General features: G+C 45.4%; 2 protein-coding genes across 3 annotated transcripts in view; one reads left to right on the top strand and one right to left on the bottom strand.

Moving 5' to 3' along the window:
• Positions 1–1,402: 1,402 nt before the first annotated feature.
• On the top strand, positions 1,403–13,026 carry FLACC1 (flagellum associated containing coiled-coil domains 1; the record flags this gene model as incomplete). Its single annotated transcript, XM_082658906.1, has 9 exons — positions 1,403–1,500; positions 1,998–2,072; positions 4,078–4,248; positions 5,425–5,518; positions 7,172–7,233; positions 9,287–9,384; positions 10,424–10,476; positions 11,938–12,022; positions 12,830–13,026. Coding segments are annotated over 9 exons (933 nt in total), but the record flags the coding sequence as incomplete, so codon positions are not given.
• CASP8 (caspase 8) overlaps positions 12,550–19,591 on the bottom strand; it is a 28,832-nt gene continuing 21,790 nt past the window's right edge. For both annotated transcript variants that reach the window (XM_082657916.1, XM_082657915.1), the window contains 3 exons: positions 18,223–18,364; positions 15,608–16,109; positions 12,550–14,465 (listed from right to left, as the gene is read on the bottom strand). In XM_082657916.1, the coding sequence (XP_082514042.1) occupies positions 14,330–14,465; positions 15,608–16,109; positions 18,223–18,364 (780 nt within the window). In that variant the 3' untranslated portion in view covers positions 12,550–14,329. The remainder of the gene's footprint in view (positions 14,466–15,607; positions 16,110–18,222; positions 18,365–19,591) is intronic.

Raw genomic sequence — 19,591 nt, forward strand, 5'->3', positions numbered from 1 at the left:
GTGAGAGGCCCACATACCACAAGAAAAAAAAAAAAAAGGAGTTGAGCAAAATAGATGAAGAGGATCATAAGGTACAAATTTCCAGTTATAAAATAAATGTCATAGGGATGTAATGTACAGCCTATGGAATACAGTCAATAATACTGTAATAACTTTACAAGGTGACATGGTTACTAGACTTATCATGATCAGTTTGTAATGTATATAAATGTCAAATCACTATATTGTATCCTGGAAACTAATATAATATTATATGCCAACTATACTTCAATAAAAAATAAACTAGAGGGGAAAAAAAGCAGGGTTGAGGGGGAAATCCTTAATCACAGCAGCAAAGCCCCTTTTGGCACGTAAGGTAACATATTTACAGGTTCCAGGGATTAGAACATAGACTTTTTTGCTGGGGGGACATTATTTGACCTACCACGTGCTCCAACAGATCTGTCAAATACCCATCAGAATCATCAGATAATCTACCAGTTCCAATCCTGAGTCTTAGGGAGCTTCCACCTGGAAATTGGTTCCTGCTGGTTTGTACGCCCTTTGCAGGCACGTAGGCTGCAGTTTCCTATGGAAGCTAAGTGAGGGAGTTATGGTGCCAAGCATGTACTGACATCGCCTGTGCAATATTGTCTCCTCTGTCATTCTCTTTGTTTTTGTGGAATTAAATCTCTTTTAATCTTTACTCTCATTTTCGTGGGGTTCTGGAAAAGAAAGAAGATAAACAAGTGTGATCAAGGCTCCATGTTTATCTGACAGTTGTCTTTCACGCAAACCTTCGTAACAGGGGTTTTTGTTATTGGTTTTGTTTTTATGGAGTCAAGAAAGAAGAGTTTTGATTGTGTAATTCAGGCAGGTGACCAGGAAAGAGAGACTGAAAGATCTGCTTGCACTATAATTTGACTAACAGACCTGATTTTCCAGAAAGGTCTATGAAGGACTTGCTGTAGGGATTCCTCTTCGCTTTAGAGACAGCTAGTGTGACCTGATGGAAGAGCAAGTGCTTAGGAGTCAGATAGACTTGTGTTTGTTTCCAGCTTTCCAACTTGCTACCTCCGTGACCTCTCTGAGCCTCACTATCTTCATCTGTAAAGTTGGCATAACAATAACTGATCACTTATTGTGGATCTGACTCATAGTAAGCACTCAACTACATCAAATGCGAAACTGCTTTCAAGTCAAGTCTCCTAGGTGGCAAGGGGTGAGGTGTTATTCTATAGTCAAGACTCTGTACCACATCGACAACTTCCAGAATCTGTCATCTGTGCTTTGGGCCTTCCCTGGGTTCTTCCCAATTTGTCTCTAAGTATTGTTGCTCTGACTCTGAACACTGTGACTCTGCTGCCGTTTTCCCATTTCAGCAAGGGCCTCCTGACCTAGCAGCCAAGGCGGCCCCTGACCTCTCGTCTACTGCCCCTGCTGGGATCCCTGGAACTTGGGACCACGGAAACTAATCGAGACCCCTCGGCCACCAAGAAAGACCTCCCCAGTGAAATCCAAGTAAGGACTACCCGGGATGGAGTGGAGCCTGGGGGCTTGGGCTCCATTACAGCCAGCTTTCTCTCACAAGATTTCTGAAACAGTCAACTTGGCAGCAAAATCCCAAGAGGGCCAGAAAGCCCAGCTTTCCACAGCCTGCAGGCTGCACAGCGCTCTAGCCAGTGATGCCGGGGCTGAGTGTCATTTTCAATGAGGAAGTCTCAGAATTAGCGCAGCAGGGAAAGGGCCCATGGCAGCTGCCGCTCCATGGGGGACAAAGAGCTTCTAGAACCAGGGGATGAGCTGTGCTGCTGGCCCGGGAACCCCTGGTCAGTGAACAAGTGCCAAGGCCTTCAGCCTGAGGTTCCCCAAGATCGTCCTGTTTTTAAAGATTCCTGTTGTCAGACCATATATTCCAATTTGTTTTCACTGTGGGGATCTCCCTTACTGGGGAGTGCTAAACCTGGTTTCTGAATTTCCAATTTTCTCTTTCTCGTTATTTCCCTTTTCACTTTCAGGCTAACTCCTCCTCCTCCGGCTTCAAAAAAACAAAATTATGCCCAACTGATAACAAAATCTGTTATTGCCCCAAAGTAAGTATTTTCATGTTCATGGGACAGAGCTGTTCAAGGTATGTGAATAAAATAATCTCCATTGGCCTTCACAGCCCTTCCTGACTTGAGCTAATTGCTGCCAGGTATGTCAGAGAAATGCCAGAACCCGATGGGATTCCTCCCAGACCTCAGCTCCTACAAGTGGGTTCTGTGGTCCTCTGATCCCACAGCTTTCAAGGTCACTTCAAAGGAGCTCTCAGTGGGAGTGCCCCAGAAAGCCATTCCCTGACCTCAAAGGGCATGATGCCCAATACACGTCCTTGGCAAAGAGCCTCCCGTGGATTTATGGTGCTACTCACCCTTCTCCTGATTACCGTGTCTAAGGTTTTCTGTAGATCGCAGTTCTGTTTCTACTCATCAATTAAAGTTTTTAATCCATAAGTTTTTAATTATAAATAAGCTTAGATGTGTAACTTAGCTTTAGGCCTTTGCATGAATCTTTGTGTTCTATTTATTTGGAAAATTTTTATTGAGCACCTATTATTTGCTATACATTGAGTCAGGTGCAGGGGGACAGCAGTGAACACGGCAAAGTCTCCACTCTCAGGGACTCACATTCTAGTGGGGAGGGGCAGGGAGATGACCATAAACATGTTAATCCATCCAAGATCTACAAGTGCTACGAGGAAAAATAACACAGGCATAGGGTGGGATTGCTATTTTATACCAAGAAGTCAGGGCAATCCCTGTGTAAAAAGCCAGCAGGAGCCACTTTGGCACCTCAGGCAAGCACTCTTGGCCAAGGGAACAGTGGGTACAAATGCCCTGGGTGGGAACTTGCTTGGCACGTCTGATCTTTTCCTGGAAAGCAAAGAGGCCCATGTGGGGGGAGTGGAGGAAGTGAGGAAACAGTGTTGGGAAACGAGCTCAGAGAAGCAGCAGAGATGATGAATGTAGTAAGCAGAATAATGACACCACCACCACCCTCCGCCCACAAAGAAGTGCATGTCCTAATCCCTGGAAACCACCACTTTGTTCTGTTACTTGCCAAGGGAAAATTAAGTTTGCACATGGAATTATGTTGCTCATCAGCTGACCTTGAGATGGACAGATCAACGTGGATTATCCAGGTGGGCCTAATGCAAATGTAAAGGTCCTTACACATGAAAGAGGAAGTCAGAGTGTCAGAGAAGGAGACATGACGATAGAAGCAGAGGTTGGAGTGATGCCGTTGTTGGCTTTGAAGATAGAGGACAAGGCCACTAGGAACAGGGGCAGCTTCTAGGAGCTGGAAAAGGCAAGGAAATAGATTCTCCTCTAGAGGCTCCGGGAGGAATACAACTCTGCCAACACCTTGATTTTAGCCCAGAGAGACCCATTTCAGACTCTGCCCTCCAGAACTATAACAAGCTGGTGTTGTTTTGGGGGTTTTCTTTTGTTTTTTGTGGTACGCGGGCCTCTCACTGCTGCGGCCTCTCCCGTTGCGGAGCACAGGCTCAGGACGCGCAGGCTCAGCGGCCATGGCTCACGGGCCCAGCGGCTCCGTGGCGTGTGGGATCTTTCCGGACCGGGGCACCAACCCGTGTCCCCTGCATCGGCAGGCGGACTCTCAACCACTGCGCCACCAGGGAAGCCCTATCCTCATTTTCTGATAAGGAAACTGAAGCACGGAGATGTTGAATAACTATGGTTGGTAGCAGAGCCAGGATTTAAACTCGGGCCCATCTAATTCCAAAACCTGAGCGGTTTCCACAATGCCTGGCCGCCTCCTGGCCTCTGGCCATTAAGGAGAACGCAGAGGAGGATGTGGGCTGGGAAGCAGAGCGGTGGCAGGGGCCAGCGGCTGGCTTGTGCACATGCTGAATTTGAGAGGCCTATGGAGGCGCTCAGGAGCCAGCCGGGTCTTGCGCTTGGGGGTGAGGAGAGAGGTTAAGCTGGGGGAGGGCACGGGCGGAACTTGGGCCCGGGCATCCCACCTCACACGTCTGTGTTTAAGATGTGAGTAGGGCACTAGCAGAAGACTGGAGCAATCTCAGCACTCCAGGCTTGCACTATACCTTATCTTCCACCTCGAGGCCCAGGAAATAATAAACGTGTCACCTGGCTACCACTTCGTTCGGAATAGGGAGCAGATTTGCGTCACCTTGGGAGACGAGATGTCTGCTAGGAAAAAGCATTCAGAATCAGAGAACATGGACAAAGTCAGGACTTCCAGGCAATGTCCCTGGACCCGCATCCAGTTCCTCAGCCCCACCCCGGCCTGGCCTCGAGGACGAACCCCTTACCTGACGCCCAGTCCACGGCATCCCTTCACTCCTCAGCATGGCGCCGGCTCCTCTCCGCACCCACCTCTCTGCTCTGAGCCCGTTTGAGTCAGGCATACAAACGAGTCAGGCAGCTGATCTGGAGAATGACTGGGTGGGTGTCCCTCACACTAAAGGGGACTAGCTGTTTCTGGAGGTAATGAGTAGATGCAATGTTCAGAAAATAGTCTGAACTTGAACGGTGAGAGCTGAGAGTAAGGTCAGGGTTTCTGGGAGGCCAGAGCCTGCATCTCTTTTCCATTAAGTCGAAAGATACCACTCAGTTTACGCCTCTGAGAGGTGCAGCGTGGAAGGTTCTGGTCTGATTCCATCCCGGCTGGGCATGCTGACACCCCCTCTGTCATTCAAGGCCCACCCATTCTCTATCCTCCGGGACCATGTAAAGTCAGTCCCCACATCCTCTTCGCGCTACCTGCTAAACCTCTCATTCATATCTCCTCCTTCCCCATCTCCTCCTACATCCTCTCTCTTCTTTCCTCACCCTCAGGAATCAAGGACCTCATCTCTGCTGCACTGCCTGCCACCCTGTTCACTCCAGCTCAGCCGAACAGAGCTGAGTAACCTCACAGATTTCATGGAGTCCCCAGACTCAGAAACACAAATTCCGTAAATCTACTCTGAAATCCACACTCTTAAATCCCCTTTGTCCTGTTTCCGGCCCATTCCTTGTCTATGAGTCACTGTCTGCCTCAATCCTATTCCTCCACCTAATTTCCTAATCCTGTGAATTTCTCCCTCCTCCATTTCAAGTATCTTTACCGAGTCAAGGTCAAATCCTAATAGATTTCTGGCATCCTCCTCTTTCCCTTCTAGTCAGTGGGTCACAAAACCACCCCTGCTCACTTCTGGCCAGATTACCCAAAAGGGCTCCGTGTGAGGCGCAGCCACCCTACTGCCAAATTCCTTCTTCCGAACCACCCTCTGCCCCTACCCCCCACCCCCCATGGTGATGGAGCAGGTGCAGAACGTTGCCTGGCTCTCACCAGGCCAGAGCCAGCCATGCCCAGGGAGGGCCCTGACTGGGACGGCATGGAAGCTGCGTGGATCACAGATTACTTGTCTCGCAGGACTGCTATCATTACTGACCTCGAAGAACAGATCTCAGAGCTGACAGCGATAATAGAGCAAATGAACAGAGCCCATCGTTCTGCCCAAAAACTGGTGAGTGGCCCTTGAGTTAACCGACATCTCTTTGGGAAGGGGAAAGGCCAGTAGTTTCAGATCACCTGCTATGTTCCAGGCAAGGCCAAGCACCTTCCTCCTGGGAGCCAGGCTGTCCAGGCAACAGCCCTGACTCCATCCTCACCCATAATTGCAAGAACTCAAGTCCCTCCTCTAGGCCTAACTCAATTTCCGGGAGTTCTCGGGGAGCCTCTGGCATGTTCAACGCCACTATCCTTTCCACACTAGGGGGTGCCAGCCATTTCCAGCAGGGCTGGCTGTGGCCTGTGCGGTGAGTTAAATTTCAGACCTTGCTGAGGCTCTTAGTAACCGCACCAGCGTGACCAGGACTTCAGTTTTGCTCAAAAGCTGCCCAGAAGCCTCCAGTACCACTTCCTGTTGCTGGTGAAGCTGCCATAGGCCACTCTCCAGAACCTGCTCATTTCCGTTTGCACTCTTCATGTTCCCTGGGGATTCTGGGAACACTCCCTTTAAAATTCACCATTCATTTTATCACAGACTTTTCTTCTCCGCCCTAAGCAGAGGTGTCTGGTGGCCTGGACTGCAATGATACATCAGACCCATCCTTAGATCTCCTCCCAACTCCTCCCCTCTCCTCCCCATCTGCCTATCCCCTCCTGCCACCAGCACCACCCCCCGGCCCCGCCTCACTTGCCGTTACCGAACCCACATGTGAAGGGTGACTTCCCAGCAGGCCAGCCCCTCGCCCTCTGATACACACCAGATGTGTCTGAATCCTGTAGTGACCCAGCATAGGACTCAGGCTGAGACCTTCCCTTCTGAGGATTCATTCCTATACCTTCCTGAAAACCCTGGCAAGTTCATGGTCACCTTCCTACAAAATTGAGGCTCAGGAAGTTAAATAATTTGCATGAGATCACTCACCTCATCTGTGGTGGGTTAATGGGCAAAAGGCACACTTTCAGTCACTGAAGCATCGGCCCTGCTGAAGACATATTTAGAGATTATTTCCATCGAGGGACCTCAGATTGGGATTCTTAAAATTCTCCCAGCTGTGAACACCCTACATTGTTGTGTGACTGTGCAGAAGGGGGGGTGTGCTGGCCCCGAGCCCTTGTCTCGGCTGGCAGTGTCTATTCCTCCTGAGGCACTGGCCAGAGGACCCGATGTGCGTGTTAGAAGGGAGGTTCACCTGGAACTGAGCACTTCCTGCCTCCGGAAACAGAGCCATCCTGCCAATGAGGGCTTATTAACACTGGTTTTAAGTTCATCAAGGCAGGGTCTGAGTCTCAGGCCTCTTTGGCTCCTCCAGGTCAAGCCCTTTGCACAATCAACGATTGCTCAATTGAATTACGTATCCAAAAATCCGAAGGCCATGATCTTACAAAGAGATTACAGTCCAGCCAAAGAGGGCAGACCTGCCCACAAAATAGTGAAAGGGATGGTTTCCATGCACCCTTTGTGAACTGATTACATACCAGACAATGCAGAGCGAGGCAAGAATTGTCCCGTTCCCTCAGTAACGATGTGCTTTCTGGCACTGCCGAACACAACGGGAGAGGCTTGGGGAGAGGGGCATACCCCGTGAATGGGAAGGCTTCTCAGAAGTTGCAGGTTGGAGTGGGAGTGGGGTCCTCAATCCTGTCTTGTAAATGCCAGCCTCGTTTCTAGCTCGCCAATGAAATGGATCTCCGCTGTGCTGAGATGCAGAAGAACTTTGAAAGCAAGAGGAGGTACACTTTCTGGCACAAGCTCTTGTGTTCTGAAGGTCCTAAGGCTCCTGCATCCTTGCAGGATTTCAGTTCACTGGGATTTCAGACAAGGCCAAATGGAACTGGGTGGCGAGGGGTAGGGGAGATAAGAGACATGTCTTTGGAGAGCAGAATGGTTTGATCTGAGGTCACTAAAATACAGCCCGGAGAAGGTTATTCCTGGCTTTGTAATTTCTCATCCAAATTTCATTTCAATTATAATCTCCCTTTAAGTTGATTGCCGAGAAGAGCCGTTTTTTGGTTCTCCAGGAGGTTTTCATGGTAAACTACTGTTGTTCCCAGCCTGGTCTCTCCCCACGCCTCTCCTCTTCTTCCTCTCACCTCTACTGTCCCTGGCTACTAGGTCAAGTCTGGGCAAAATGGGAAGAAGGTATGGGAAGGGCAGGAGCCAGAGCTGTAGAGACAAACCAAGGGGAAGAAAAAGGAGGTGTGTTTTCTGTGAGAGTGAGAAAAGCAAGAGTCCCCTTCCACACCTCCTGCTGGGCACCAGAGCAGCCCCAGTTGTCCTGCTGGAGAGAAGTCTTCCTAAGTGTCACAAACTTGCTTTTTAAAATTTTTTTTAATTAATTGACTTATTTACTAATAGACTTTTTTTTCTTTTTTTACTATTTTTTATTTTTGCAGTACGCGGGCCTCTCACTGTTGTGGCCTCTCCCGTTGCAGAGCACAGGCTCCAGACGCGCAGGCTCAGCGGCCACGGCTCACGGGCCCAGCCGCTCTGCGGCATGTGGGATCTTCCCAGACAGGGGCACGAACCCGTGTCCCCTGCATCGGCAGGCAGACTCTCAACCACTGCACCACCAGGGAAGCCCCTAGACTTTATTTTTTAAAGCAGTTTTAAGTTCACAGGAAAAAAGAGCATAAAGTAGAGAGAATTCCCACATACCCCCGGGCCCCATACCTGCACAACCTTGTGTCATCACTGACATCCCACACCAATATGCGACGTTTGTTACAATCAATGAAGCCTACACTGACACACACTGTTATCCCCCAATGTCCACAGTTTACATTAGGATTCACTCTTGATGCTGTACACGCTATGGGTTTTGACAAATATTTAGTGACACGTATCCGCCATTATAGTATCATACAGAATAATTTCATTGCCCTAAAAGTCCTCTGAGCTCTGCCTATTCATCCCTCTCTCCCCACTAACCCCTGGCAACCACTGATCTTTTGACTGCCTCCGTAGCTGTGCATTTTCCAAAATGTCACATAGTTGAAATCATACAGCCTGTAGCCCTTTCACAGTGACTTCTTGCACTTACCGATATGCATTTAAGGTTCCTCCGTGTCTTTTCTTGGCTCAACAGCTCATACAGCCTTTTATTTTATTTTTTTTAATATTTATTTATTTTATTTACTTATTATTTTTATTTTTGGCTGCGTCGGTTCTCAGTTGTGGCGCACGGGATCTTCACTGAGGCATGCGGGCTCTTCCTTGTGGCACATGGGCTTCTCTCTAGTTGTGGCACGTGGGCTCTTGAGCACGTGGGCTCTGTAGTTTGCAGCACGCGGGCTCTCTAGTTGAGCCACGAGGGCTTAGTTGCTCCGCGGCATGTGGGATCTTAGTTCCCCGACCAGGGATTGAACCTGCGTCCCCTGCATTGGAAGGCGGATTCTTTACCACGGGACCACCAGGGAAGTCCCATATGGCCTTTTATTTTAACACTCCTCTTGAACACTGCCGACATCTGCCTCCTGGAATGGAGGCTGGAGAGACCTTGGGCTCTAAAATTATCCTGCGTGTTAATCAGCCCACAGTTTCCCAAAAGGATTGTAAGCAAAGACTGTGCTGTTGGGGGGCATCCATGGCCCCCTGATGTCTCCATGCAAAATAGTGGATGGTGAAAACAGGGATCTCCTCACCCTTTTCTGGATGGATGTCAGGAGAATGTGTCAGGAAGTGAGGGCCCCACAGCCTGCCCACCAGCTGCCTGCGTGAGGGAGGGGAGGTGGGATCAGGTGAACTTTTCACGGATGACTGTGGCCTTCTCCTGGGGTCCTACGGGGAGCTCGAGGAGACTCACGCAGCACAGCTCAGTGAGCTGGAGAAAAACTACAAAGCAGCCTTGAAGGCAGAGAAGTTGGCTGCCCAGGATAAACTAGGTACGGTTGGGACCTGGGAGAATGACCCTGATGAAGGGGTAGCGGCTGACCCTGCAGATCTAGGGCAGAGGAACACCCACGGCCACGGGTGGACTCTGCCTAGGCTTTCAAGGTTTCCTTCTCAAGCCCAGGAAGAGCAAGTGGTTGAGAATGAAACTGAAAAAAGGGAAACCATGTCAAGCAATGTCCTCCCTACCCCCAGAAGTTTGAAGGGTCTGTGGCCAAGTTTTGGGGTCTGAGCAAGTCCCTTCATCTCCTTAAGTCTTAGTTTCCCCATCTAGGAATCAAGGACAAGAATACCTGCCTTTATCAGAGTGATAAGAATGTGAAAGCACTGTTTAAAGTATATTTAAAAGGTCTACAAACGTAATACTGTTCCAATTCAACAAGTTTCCTCACCTGTAAAATGATGGTGTTTCATTAAATTCTAACAGGCACACTGTGATTTGTGTGGCCTTAAAACCTGTAAGGGTTGTGTGGGCCATTTATCCCATTATTTATGCTGCCTTTGGGAAGGACAAAGTGTGTACCCTTCAGAATTCTGAGTTTATAGACTAATCGCCACAGGGAGAAGAATTTCTATAATCTCCTTATTTTCCTTTAGCTTACATTTTTAAAAGATGATATTTGTACCTTGCTGGTTTTCCAGTTCTCTAAAGAGAACATGTATTGTTTTCAAAACCAAGGTACACTAGGAATGTTATTTTAAAAAGAGAGAAGGTTTTGCTTCTGTTTTTCCTTCAGTTGTAGGTTTGCCCCCAGGGATTAGTCCTCATACTTGGGGTGCATCAGAATCACCTGAGAAGCATATTCTTGACAGATACTGAGCCTTGCCTCTGAAACTCAGCAGGCTTCGAGTGGGGTCGGGCCATCTAAATTTCTAATAAACTTCCAGAGTGATCGCTAAGGCAACACCATGGTTTCACCACCGACAAGATGAGTTTGAGGTACGGACGGTGTGCAGGAGAGCTCTCATTTGAATTTGAAAACATGTATTTCAGAGGAATAATGATGACCCTGTTGTTTTCCTTTTGTCCAGAGGATATGGGAAAGGAATATAAGTATCTGAAGAATATGTTTCATATATATCAGGTGAGATTCAGAGCTCCTTGGTGGATTATGAGAGAAAGAGAAGCAAGGCTCATTCCTGGTTGATGACGTTGAAATGAATCTAGAGCTCTTGCCCAGAAAATCATTTCCTGAAATTCCCAGCCTCCTTGAACCTAAGTGGCCCTCAAGGAGAAGAGGGAACCTGCGGACTGTGATGGCAGCCATGCAGGACATGTCAGTCACCCAGACCCTAAAGGAGCCAGTTGAAAAATACATTCGTCATTACAAAAGTAATACCTGCTCATTGTTTTTTAAAAAATGGGAATTCAAAAACCAACAACAGGGACTTCCCTGGTGGAGCAGTGGTTAAGAATCTGCCTGTCAGTGCAGGGGAGACGGGTTCGATCTCTGGTCCGGGAAGATCCCAAATGCTGCGGAGCAACTAAGCCCATGTGCCACAACTACTGAGCCGGTGCCCTAGAGCCTGCGAGCCACAACTACTGAGCCCGTGTGCCACAATTACTGAAGCCCACATGCCTAGAACCTGTGCTCCACAACAAGAGAAGCCACCACAACGAGAAGCCCACGCACCGCAACGAAGAGTACCCCGCCCTCACCGCAACTAGAGAAAGCCCGCGCACAGCAACGAAGACCCAACGCAGCCAAGAATAAAACTAATTAATTAAAACAACAGCAACAACAGCAGCAACAACAAAAAGAATGAACTATCACCACCCCAAGACAACCACTGTTAATATTTGTACTTTGTAACATCTTTGATCTTAGTAAAGTACTGGGTCAAAAAGGATAAACACTTGGAAGGTCTTTGATGCATTTGGCCAAATTGCCACCCAAAAGGACTGTGTCGCTCTGCACTGACTCTAGCAAGCAGGGTAGGGGGTACCTCAGAACACAGCCCATCCACTTAGCCAGCTAATTTGATGGAGCCCCAGGAAACCAGAATTAGGGCAGGATTTCATCCTAGGGGGATGAGAGAGTGGGAGGGGGGAAGTGGACAGGGGAAGGGCTGGGCCAGCAAGCCCCCCATCCTATGGTGACCAACTGGTCCTGGTTTGCCAGGGACTTTCCGGGTTTTAGCACTGACAGTCTGGAGTCCCAGGAAACAACTCAGTCCCAGGCAAACAATGACAGTTGATAAAAAAAAAAAAACAACTTGGCATTTCCCTTGTTTCCCCCTGTGCTATTGATGAGTGATTCATGGTTCAGAGGGAGCTGACAGGAGCATCTGCAACATGCTCAACTGCCTGTCTTCAAAGGAAGCCCAGTTCCAACAGGGCAAACGCCATGCAGAGTTCTCTTTGATCTTTAGGGTTCTGCAGGCTCTTGGGTGACTGGGCTGGAATTGACTCCCACCAGTCACCATATGGGGCCCCCAGCAAGGGTCCCAGGTGAGGGAAGCTGCAAAGGGCTCAGGGCTGAGCCTCAGGCCAGGATGCAGCCTTTCAGGATGCTTTTCTTCATGGTACCTTTGTACCTCCACAGGACAGCATTTATGATGGAATGGAGAAGTGGTCAGAGAAGAAGGCAGAATGGGAGAAGGAGTGGGAAAAGATCCTGTTACAGCAAAGTGAGTACAGAAAGTTTAGACTTTTTGATGACAGATGCACCAAGAAACTAGCATTAAGTTTGGTCTCAACTTGAGGAAGGCAGCCTTGAAGTCACGAAGGATGATGGGGGAGCTGCATGGCTGGACTCCTGAATGGAAAGGTGCCTGGAGTCTTCAAGAAAGTGCAACAAGGATAGAGTCTTTTATGTAGTTTAGCCACCTGAGGGTCTCAACCATACCCTCCAGAACTCACTGATTGCAAGTTTGGCAATCATGTGCTGGAACGAGCTTGTGGACATCTGTAGGATTGCAGACTTGTTTTCTGGGTACAGGTGACCCCGAGGTTCCAGAAAAAAAGCTCTTGAATTAGTTTCAAATATTCACTTGTTGGGGGAGGGGCAACACAGTCCATACTCCCACGTCCCCCCTAGAGGAAGCCATGTTTGATATATTTTTCAATTGAGATATATTTTAATTGATATAAGGTGTACAACATGTTGATTTGATACAGTCATATATTGCTGTGTATTTTTTAAATATTTCCAACACTTAGCACAGAGCCTGGATCATACATAGTGCCCTATAGGACACTTTCCTACCTCCACTGAGCTTCTTCATAAATGGAAAAAAGAGAGAGAAATCTCTGGAAACTGCTCCCTGACCTAGAGGACTAGTTGAGGTAGAATTGGGGGCTCTATAAACCTATTCCACAACCTAGCCCAACACAATTCAGATCAGATTTAGTTGATATTCACAAATCACTCATATAAATGCAGATACTCCCTGGGAAAGGTCATCCTTAAAGCCCTTCCCACCCTGGACTCCCAGGAGGTAGCATGAAGACCCTGGAGTCAAGGCTGGGGAATGGGGTGTGGAGCTGCTCCTGTCTGAGTCTTTACCTGGAATCTTGGTGTAGCATAGCCCACGTCATCACCCGGACTCCCAGCTACTCGTACTACGCTCATCCCATGTTGCCAGAGTCTATGCTAAGATGCTACGAGCAGTTTTGGAAGACCGGAATTTAGCTGCTCATAGTGTAGCTCAGTCCAGACTTATCTTGTGAGCCCGGGGGTTGCCTCCCTATCCACCCCTAGCACCACGATGCTGAAGAAGAACTTTGTGTAAGACCTACACCCGTCCTTCCCCCTGTTTAGTACTGGGGCTCTGCTGGCAGGTTCCCCTGTCCCCCAAATACACTTAAGCCTAGCTCTGCCCCAGGGCTAAGTATACATTTTATTGAATAAATTTTATTGAATAAAGAATAATAAATTTTATTGCTAGAAAAGTCACATGAGCCAAGAGTTGTATTTTAAGGTAAGGGTATCAAAAAAACATGGTGATTGCTTCAGCAGAGGGAATGGACAAAATAATAAGCAACAGATCTAAAATAAACTTCTGGTTTCCCTACTCTATTTAACAGAGGTTTCTGTTTATTAATTTTTTTTTAATGAAAGCTTCTTTCTTTCTTTCTTTCTTTCTTCTTTCTTTCTTTCTTTATTTTTGGCTGTGTTGGGTCTTCGTTTCTGTGCAAGGGCTTTCTCTAGTTGCAGCAAGCAGGGGCCATTCTTCATTGCGGTGCGCGGGCCTCTCATGGTTGTGGCCTCTCTTGTTGTGGAGCACAAGCTCCAGACGCGCAGGCTCAGTAGTTGTGGCTCACGGGCCTAGTTGCTCCGCGGCATTTGGGATCTTCCCAGACCAGGGTTCGAACCCGTGTCCCTTGCATTGGCAGGCAGATTCTCAACCACTGCGCCACCAGGGAAGCCCAATATCCAATTAACATCATTCCTCTTAAAAGTGAGCTGAATACTGTACTTATGAGTAATAAAAACAAGGAAAATCATGCTTAGGTTTTTGAAATCTAAGTCTAAACAGTGGTGTCTTTCAGCACTGAAAAGCAAAGTCAGCTCATGGTGCAGGAGAAGAAGCTCACATGTTTCTGGGATAGTTTGTCACACTCACCACCAGCAATCAGGCTGGATGTGGGAGCATTATACCCTCAACCTCAACACATGAGGGGTTTTTTTAGCCAGATCAGATCACAAATATCCCCCTCAGTGATCTTTGACATTTCTTTTAAACTTACTATACTTTTTGTATCTACTACAAGTTCATTTTTAAACCTTCTCATCAAATTAAAGATACAATTAAAATCATGCCTACAGCTATGACTGTCTAGCTATTGCAAAGCCAGAGATTTAGATTGAATTTGCATGAAAATTATATTGTCCTGATTCCCATTCTCTTGACTTCCAGCTATCAAGAAAAAAAAAGAAAGAATAAAATAGCAGCATTTTAATTACTGTTTAGTTATGCAACTAAACAATAGCATCAATTAAGGGGAAAGAAGAGTTTTTTCCTCAGTGTGAAAGTAGGTTGTGGCATCTGTTTGCCCATATTTTTCTTGTCATCCTTATTGCTTACTTCAAAGTTCACATTGGTAAGGATGGTGAGAATATCTTCACCCCTGAAAAACATAACATAACCTTGTGACCATCTATGGGGGGAAAAATCAACTGGTAAACCCTATCATCTGCTGTGATTAGTGACAGTTATGTCCCTCAAAACAACAGGCATTTGAAATAACAAGATGTTAAACCAAGACCTACCACAGCTTTCTAGGTAAAGAAGTTGTCTCAGAGCTTAATATCTTATGACCATCACAAACTTCACTGTCAACATCAGATTTGGTTTCTTTGCCTCCTGACCTATTTGCACCTCACTCTGCTCCATGTATGTGTCACTTACCCCCAATCGCCTCAACGCCCCCCCCCCAACATCCTCTGCCTCAAACTGGCATTGCTTCTGTGGATTTATCTGTGGCCGCATCAAACTTTAGGCAAGTGGAAATTGAAAGTCTCCTGCAGCCACCCCACTGCTTTCTCACCAGCTTCTCTTATCAGTTTAGTTGGGCAACCTGTTTATTCACTTCTGTAGCTAACCCCTTGGAACCTCGCAGGATTCGTGGTCTAAGTTACAAAATGAAAATGTAGTGTGGGTGTTATGGTTCAGTCCTTCATCTGCCATGGGAAATTCTTGCTCTTCATACACTTAAAACATAATGAGACACAGAACTAGAAGCAACCTACAGAGGATTCCTTGCTATTTATCTGCTGGTTGTGTGTGCATTTGGTGAACTGTGCCGTACAAAACCATCATTTAAATAAAGGAAACATAAGATAATAAATGAGGGAAAGTTATTTTCCCACATTTTGTGGGCTTCAAAGCAAATTTGTGGGAATAGAAAAAGTTTCTGATCTTTAGCACTTATCTCCCACAAGAGGGTCCGAGGTTGGTCAGCTATTATAGAACTTTTGACAGGGTTGGAGGATGTTAAACATGGAAATTCCAAACTAGTTGAGTGGGTTCAGTCATATTTCTGCCTAAAGACAGAGATAAACTATATGACTTTGCCATCTTTCCCACTCTACGATATGCTGATTGTCCTTTGAGGTGCTAAATAAAAGAAACTCCTCAGTAAGTATTTCAGTTTTTTCCATCAGTAAACTTGCCCTCTTTCCCACTCTGCAACTGACCTGAGAATTACAGTTATATGATCCACAGCTAGACATTTAAAGATGAATGAAGTGTTGAATAAGCAAAAATTACCTAGGACATCTTTCTCTCAGGCTCTGGCAAAGTGACTGGATATACCAGGTCCCCTCCATGGGGCTTCGGTAGGAAACATAGTTGTCCACGGTGGCCATCCCCAGCAGAAAGTCAGCCTCATCTGGGATATATCTCTTCTGAAGCGATGAATCCATTTCTAAATAGGTTTCCTTCTGTTCTGAGTCAGTTTCAACAGCTATACCTCTCTGGTAGTTATACCCTTGACAAGCCTGAATAAAAAAGATTTTGGGTTTGCCAAGAAGGGAAGGGCACTTTGAACCAGTGAAGTAAGAGGTCAGCTCATAGATGGGGGCTTCCTGCCCATCGGAGCCATAGATGATGCCTTTGTCTCCATGGGAGAGGATGCAGCAGATGAAGCAGTCCTTGTTATTGTGGTCCATGCTTTGGTAGGATTTCAGAACCTCACAGATTTTCTTCGCAGTGTAGTCTTTGTAATGCACTATCTCAAAATGAAGCTCACTAAAGGTCTTTCTCAAAGCCTCTGAAAAGTGAAACAAGAAAAGTCATATTACACCGCAAGAATTCCCAGACCACAACCCAGGACTAGAGAGAACATTGATCAGATAAGAATCTGAACCAGAACTTAAAAACAAGACCCTCTATATTAGTGGCTGGATTCCATAGACTTCTAATGTTTACTGCCACTAGCTGAAAATATTTCCCAGCCCTGAGGCAAAAGAGAAAGGGGAGACTGCTATTGTTGGCCTGTTGTCTTTTCTCAACTAGTCTACAAGCTATTATTTAGGCTTACTACCTAACCAATCTAAAAAGTAACTAATACTTACATAATCAGAAAAAAAGCAAAAACAAATTTTTAATAAAAGATCCATACTTATTTTATCCTGAACCCTCTCAAAATTGTTCATCAAAATACGAGATATGAATGTTTTAAAAGTCAAGTAGAACTAAAAAGCTACAAAAAAAGCTTTACAAAAAAGCTACCCCCCTCTACTCCTTCCTTTTACCCAGTCATGTTCTGTCCAGCCATTTCTATGAAGGAAGCCACTTTCAACTTTTAGCTATTTTTTTTTTTTTGGTATTAGCCTCCATTTTGTAATGAATTTGGGCTCATTTCTATTTATTCATTTATAAATTTTAGATTTTTGTATTGAGTTCCTATTGTGGGTGATGAGTGCTTGGTGCTCTTATACATTTACAAGGTTTAGTTGAAGCAATAGAAATATATGTATTACTAATACTATGTAAACATAATATTCTTTGATTATGCTTCCTTTCTTATTAAGCTTTTTGTCTTTCCTGGAATTAGCAATAGCATTATTTTTTTCACTGCTTTGTTTTCTACATGCTTAACATTAGTTTCCCCCAAATGCTCTAATTGATCTAGTCAAAGTCTTTCAGCATTTTTCAGGCTGCCTGTCTGATTATTTTAGATAAAAATAGCATATATTTAAGGTGTACAACATGATGATATGAATAGTGAAATGATTACTACAGTTAAGCTAATAATTTATCTCCTCACTCAGTTACCTTTTGTTTGCATGTGTGTGTGTGTGTGTGTGTGTGTGTGTGTGTGTGTGTGTGTGATGAGAACACCTGGAATATAGTCTCTTTGCATACTTCTCATGTTCAATACAGCATTATCAACTATTGCCATCATGCTGTACAGTAGATTGCTAAACTTATTCATCCTACATACTGCTACTTTATACCCTTGATCAGAAATACAATCAAGGCCATTTTAATAAAAAATGTTTTCATGGTAAATATTAAGTAAATGAAAATCGAAAGCCTGAAACCTTTTCTTCAATACCAAGATATACGATGATGAGTGATGTAGTCAGTGAACTTAAGTTCTGTGGCTTTTTAAAACCTTAGAATAGATTTGCTTGAATAAACAAATGTTAACAGAAACCATTCACAGAGTCCTGATGATTAAAATCAACCTATCTTATTTTCTAAACTACTTTATTTAAAAAATAAGTAATTACCTGATGTTATGACTCATAAACACCATTTTCAAAAATTCTTTGATCAAGTAAAAATTCTTAATATCACAATGGTTGGGTTGAATTCTTTCTTTTATTGCTATTAGTTGTAGCCATTTCTATGTTCACATGATGCAAATTATTTTTCATTTAACTTGTAAGCTCTCAATCTTAGCCGAAAAAGGCTGAGCCAAAGACTTTCTGTTTAGTTTAACATTTGAAAATGCTATTTCTGTTAAGGACTCAATTTCTGCTGTACTCACAGCCCAACTTTTATAAACACAACTTCCGTAAATGGTCTTGATACCAAAGCAATGTTTTCCACCCAACACCTAATACACTCTATAGAGGCTCTATTCATCTAGTGGAATTAAAAACAAAGTTTATTGTTGCTTTTTATAAGCTTTTTAGTAAGATTTGATATTTTATCTTTATATATACATTGCTTTGATTTTTAAAATTAATTAAAAAAAAAACAAAAGCAGAAAACTAACAAGTATGTAAGAATGTTGTTCACCTCCACAGGGAAATACGGTTATAACCATCTTTTTGAAACACGTGGCCCTGTTGATACAGCTTTTGTTCTCCCCTTCTGACAAAAACATAGATATCAGAAATATTTCATTTCTCTTTTGGGTTCTACTGTACCTGCATCCAAGTTTGTTCCATTCCTATCCTTCATGCTGTGAAGTTTGGGCACATCCTTCCTTGCTATGCTAAAATCATAATTGTTAAAGATCAAACAGTATCCCCGAGGTTTGCTTTTCATTCGGTAAACTGTGTTCGATGTCTGGAAAACAAAAATCCAGCCCAGGAGCTGACTCTGTGGATCAAACACTTGAGACGTGAACAAACAACTCCCTAGTAAGAGGTTAGGCGTCACCTAAGCCAAACTGGGATGCAAGTGCACTTTCCATAGCCCCACCCCAACTTGGCACTGCTCCCCTAAGGAACTAGTTTCCACTCATCCCCTGACAAGGATCGCAGACTTCTTCCCCACAGTTAGTGTGGAAAGTCAGTGTCCCAATACTTGGGCGTCCTGAGCATTTGCACTTATATTAATAGTGTTGTCACCACATTGTACTGGTATTATTTATTCTCATTTCTGCTCAAGGCAGTGAACATCTGTGCCAGGGACTAGGATTATTATTAATTTGTGAGAGCTCAATCAGGAGTTCCTGGATGAATGACTGTCTTGGTGCTGTCTCTGGGCTGCCCCTTTGAGACCTTGTGATTCCCTCAGCTCTCTGCTCAACTCATCCATGCTTCTGGGCTAACAGGTGAGGGCCTGCCCATCACACAGCATAGCATGGTCCCAGGATTTTTCAAGCTGTTGACTTAATCTGGATCTCAGGACCAAAGTGACTCGAGGAGACAGATGTGCTAGGCAGGCAGGTCTTGGCTGTGCTACAGGTTACAGTATCCAGACTCTACTACTTGACAGTATCAATCAGAGGTGACCCTGTGACCTCCTGACTTCCCTGGGGTTGTTTCAGTGCTGAGATATTTAGCATTGATTGGAAAATCCATGCAGTTCCTCAAGGTGGAGAAAAGGGCCCCAGACTAGGGGGCCAAATTCCTGGCTCTACTACTTAATAACCTGAAGACTTTGGACAAGTTAACGAATCTCTCTTGCACTCAGTGTCATTAGCTGACGGGTGGGGATAAAAGCATGCAGAGTGCTTTTACTGTTTACAAAGCGCCACATGACTTCAGTTAATCCTTGATGTTCAGACTGAGAGAGGTCTGGTAACTTGCTCAGGAATCCACTAACAAACGGTCTCTCCTAAGCTTAATTTCAAGTCTCCCACTAGACGTTAGGCATACAGGGTTTCCTCTGTTTCCCACAACAAGGAAGAGTGAATGGGCTGCTGAGCCACAATGTGGTAAATTGCTGAAAGTTACAGAAACAGAAGTGATATCTAGAAAGGCAATTCTTGGGCCAGCTCATTGGGATGAGATCATAGAGACAACTAGATCGTTAGCATGTGCTGCTTACCCCTAATCGCAAAGGAGA

Source organism: Grampus griseus, assembly GCF_964374135.1.
Source record: "Grampus griseus genome assembly, chromosome: 7".
Classification (NCBI taxonomy): Eukaryota; Metazoa; Chordata; class Mammalia; order Artiodactyla; family Delphinidae; genus Grampus; species Grampus griseus.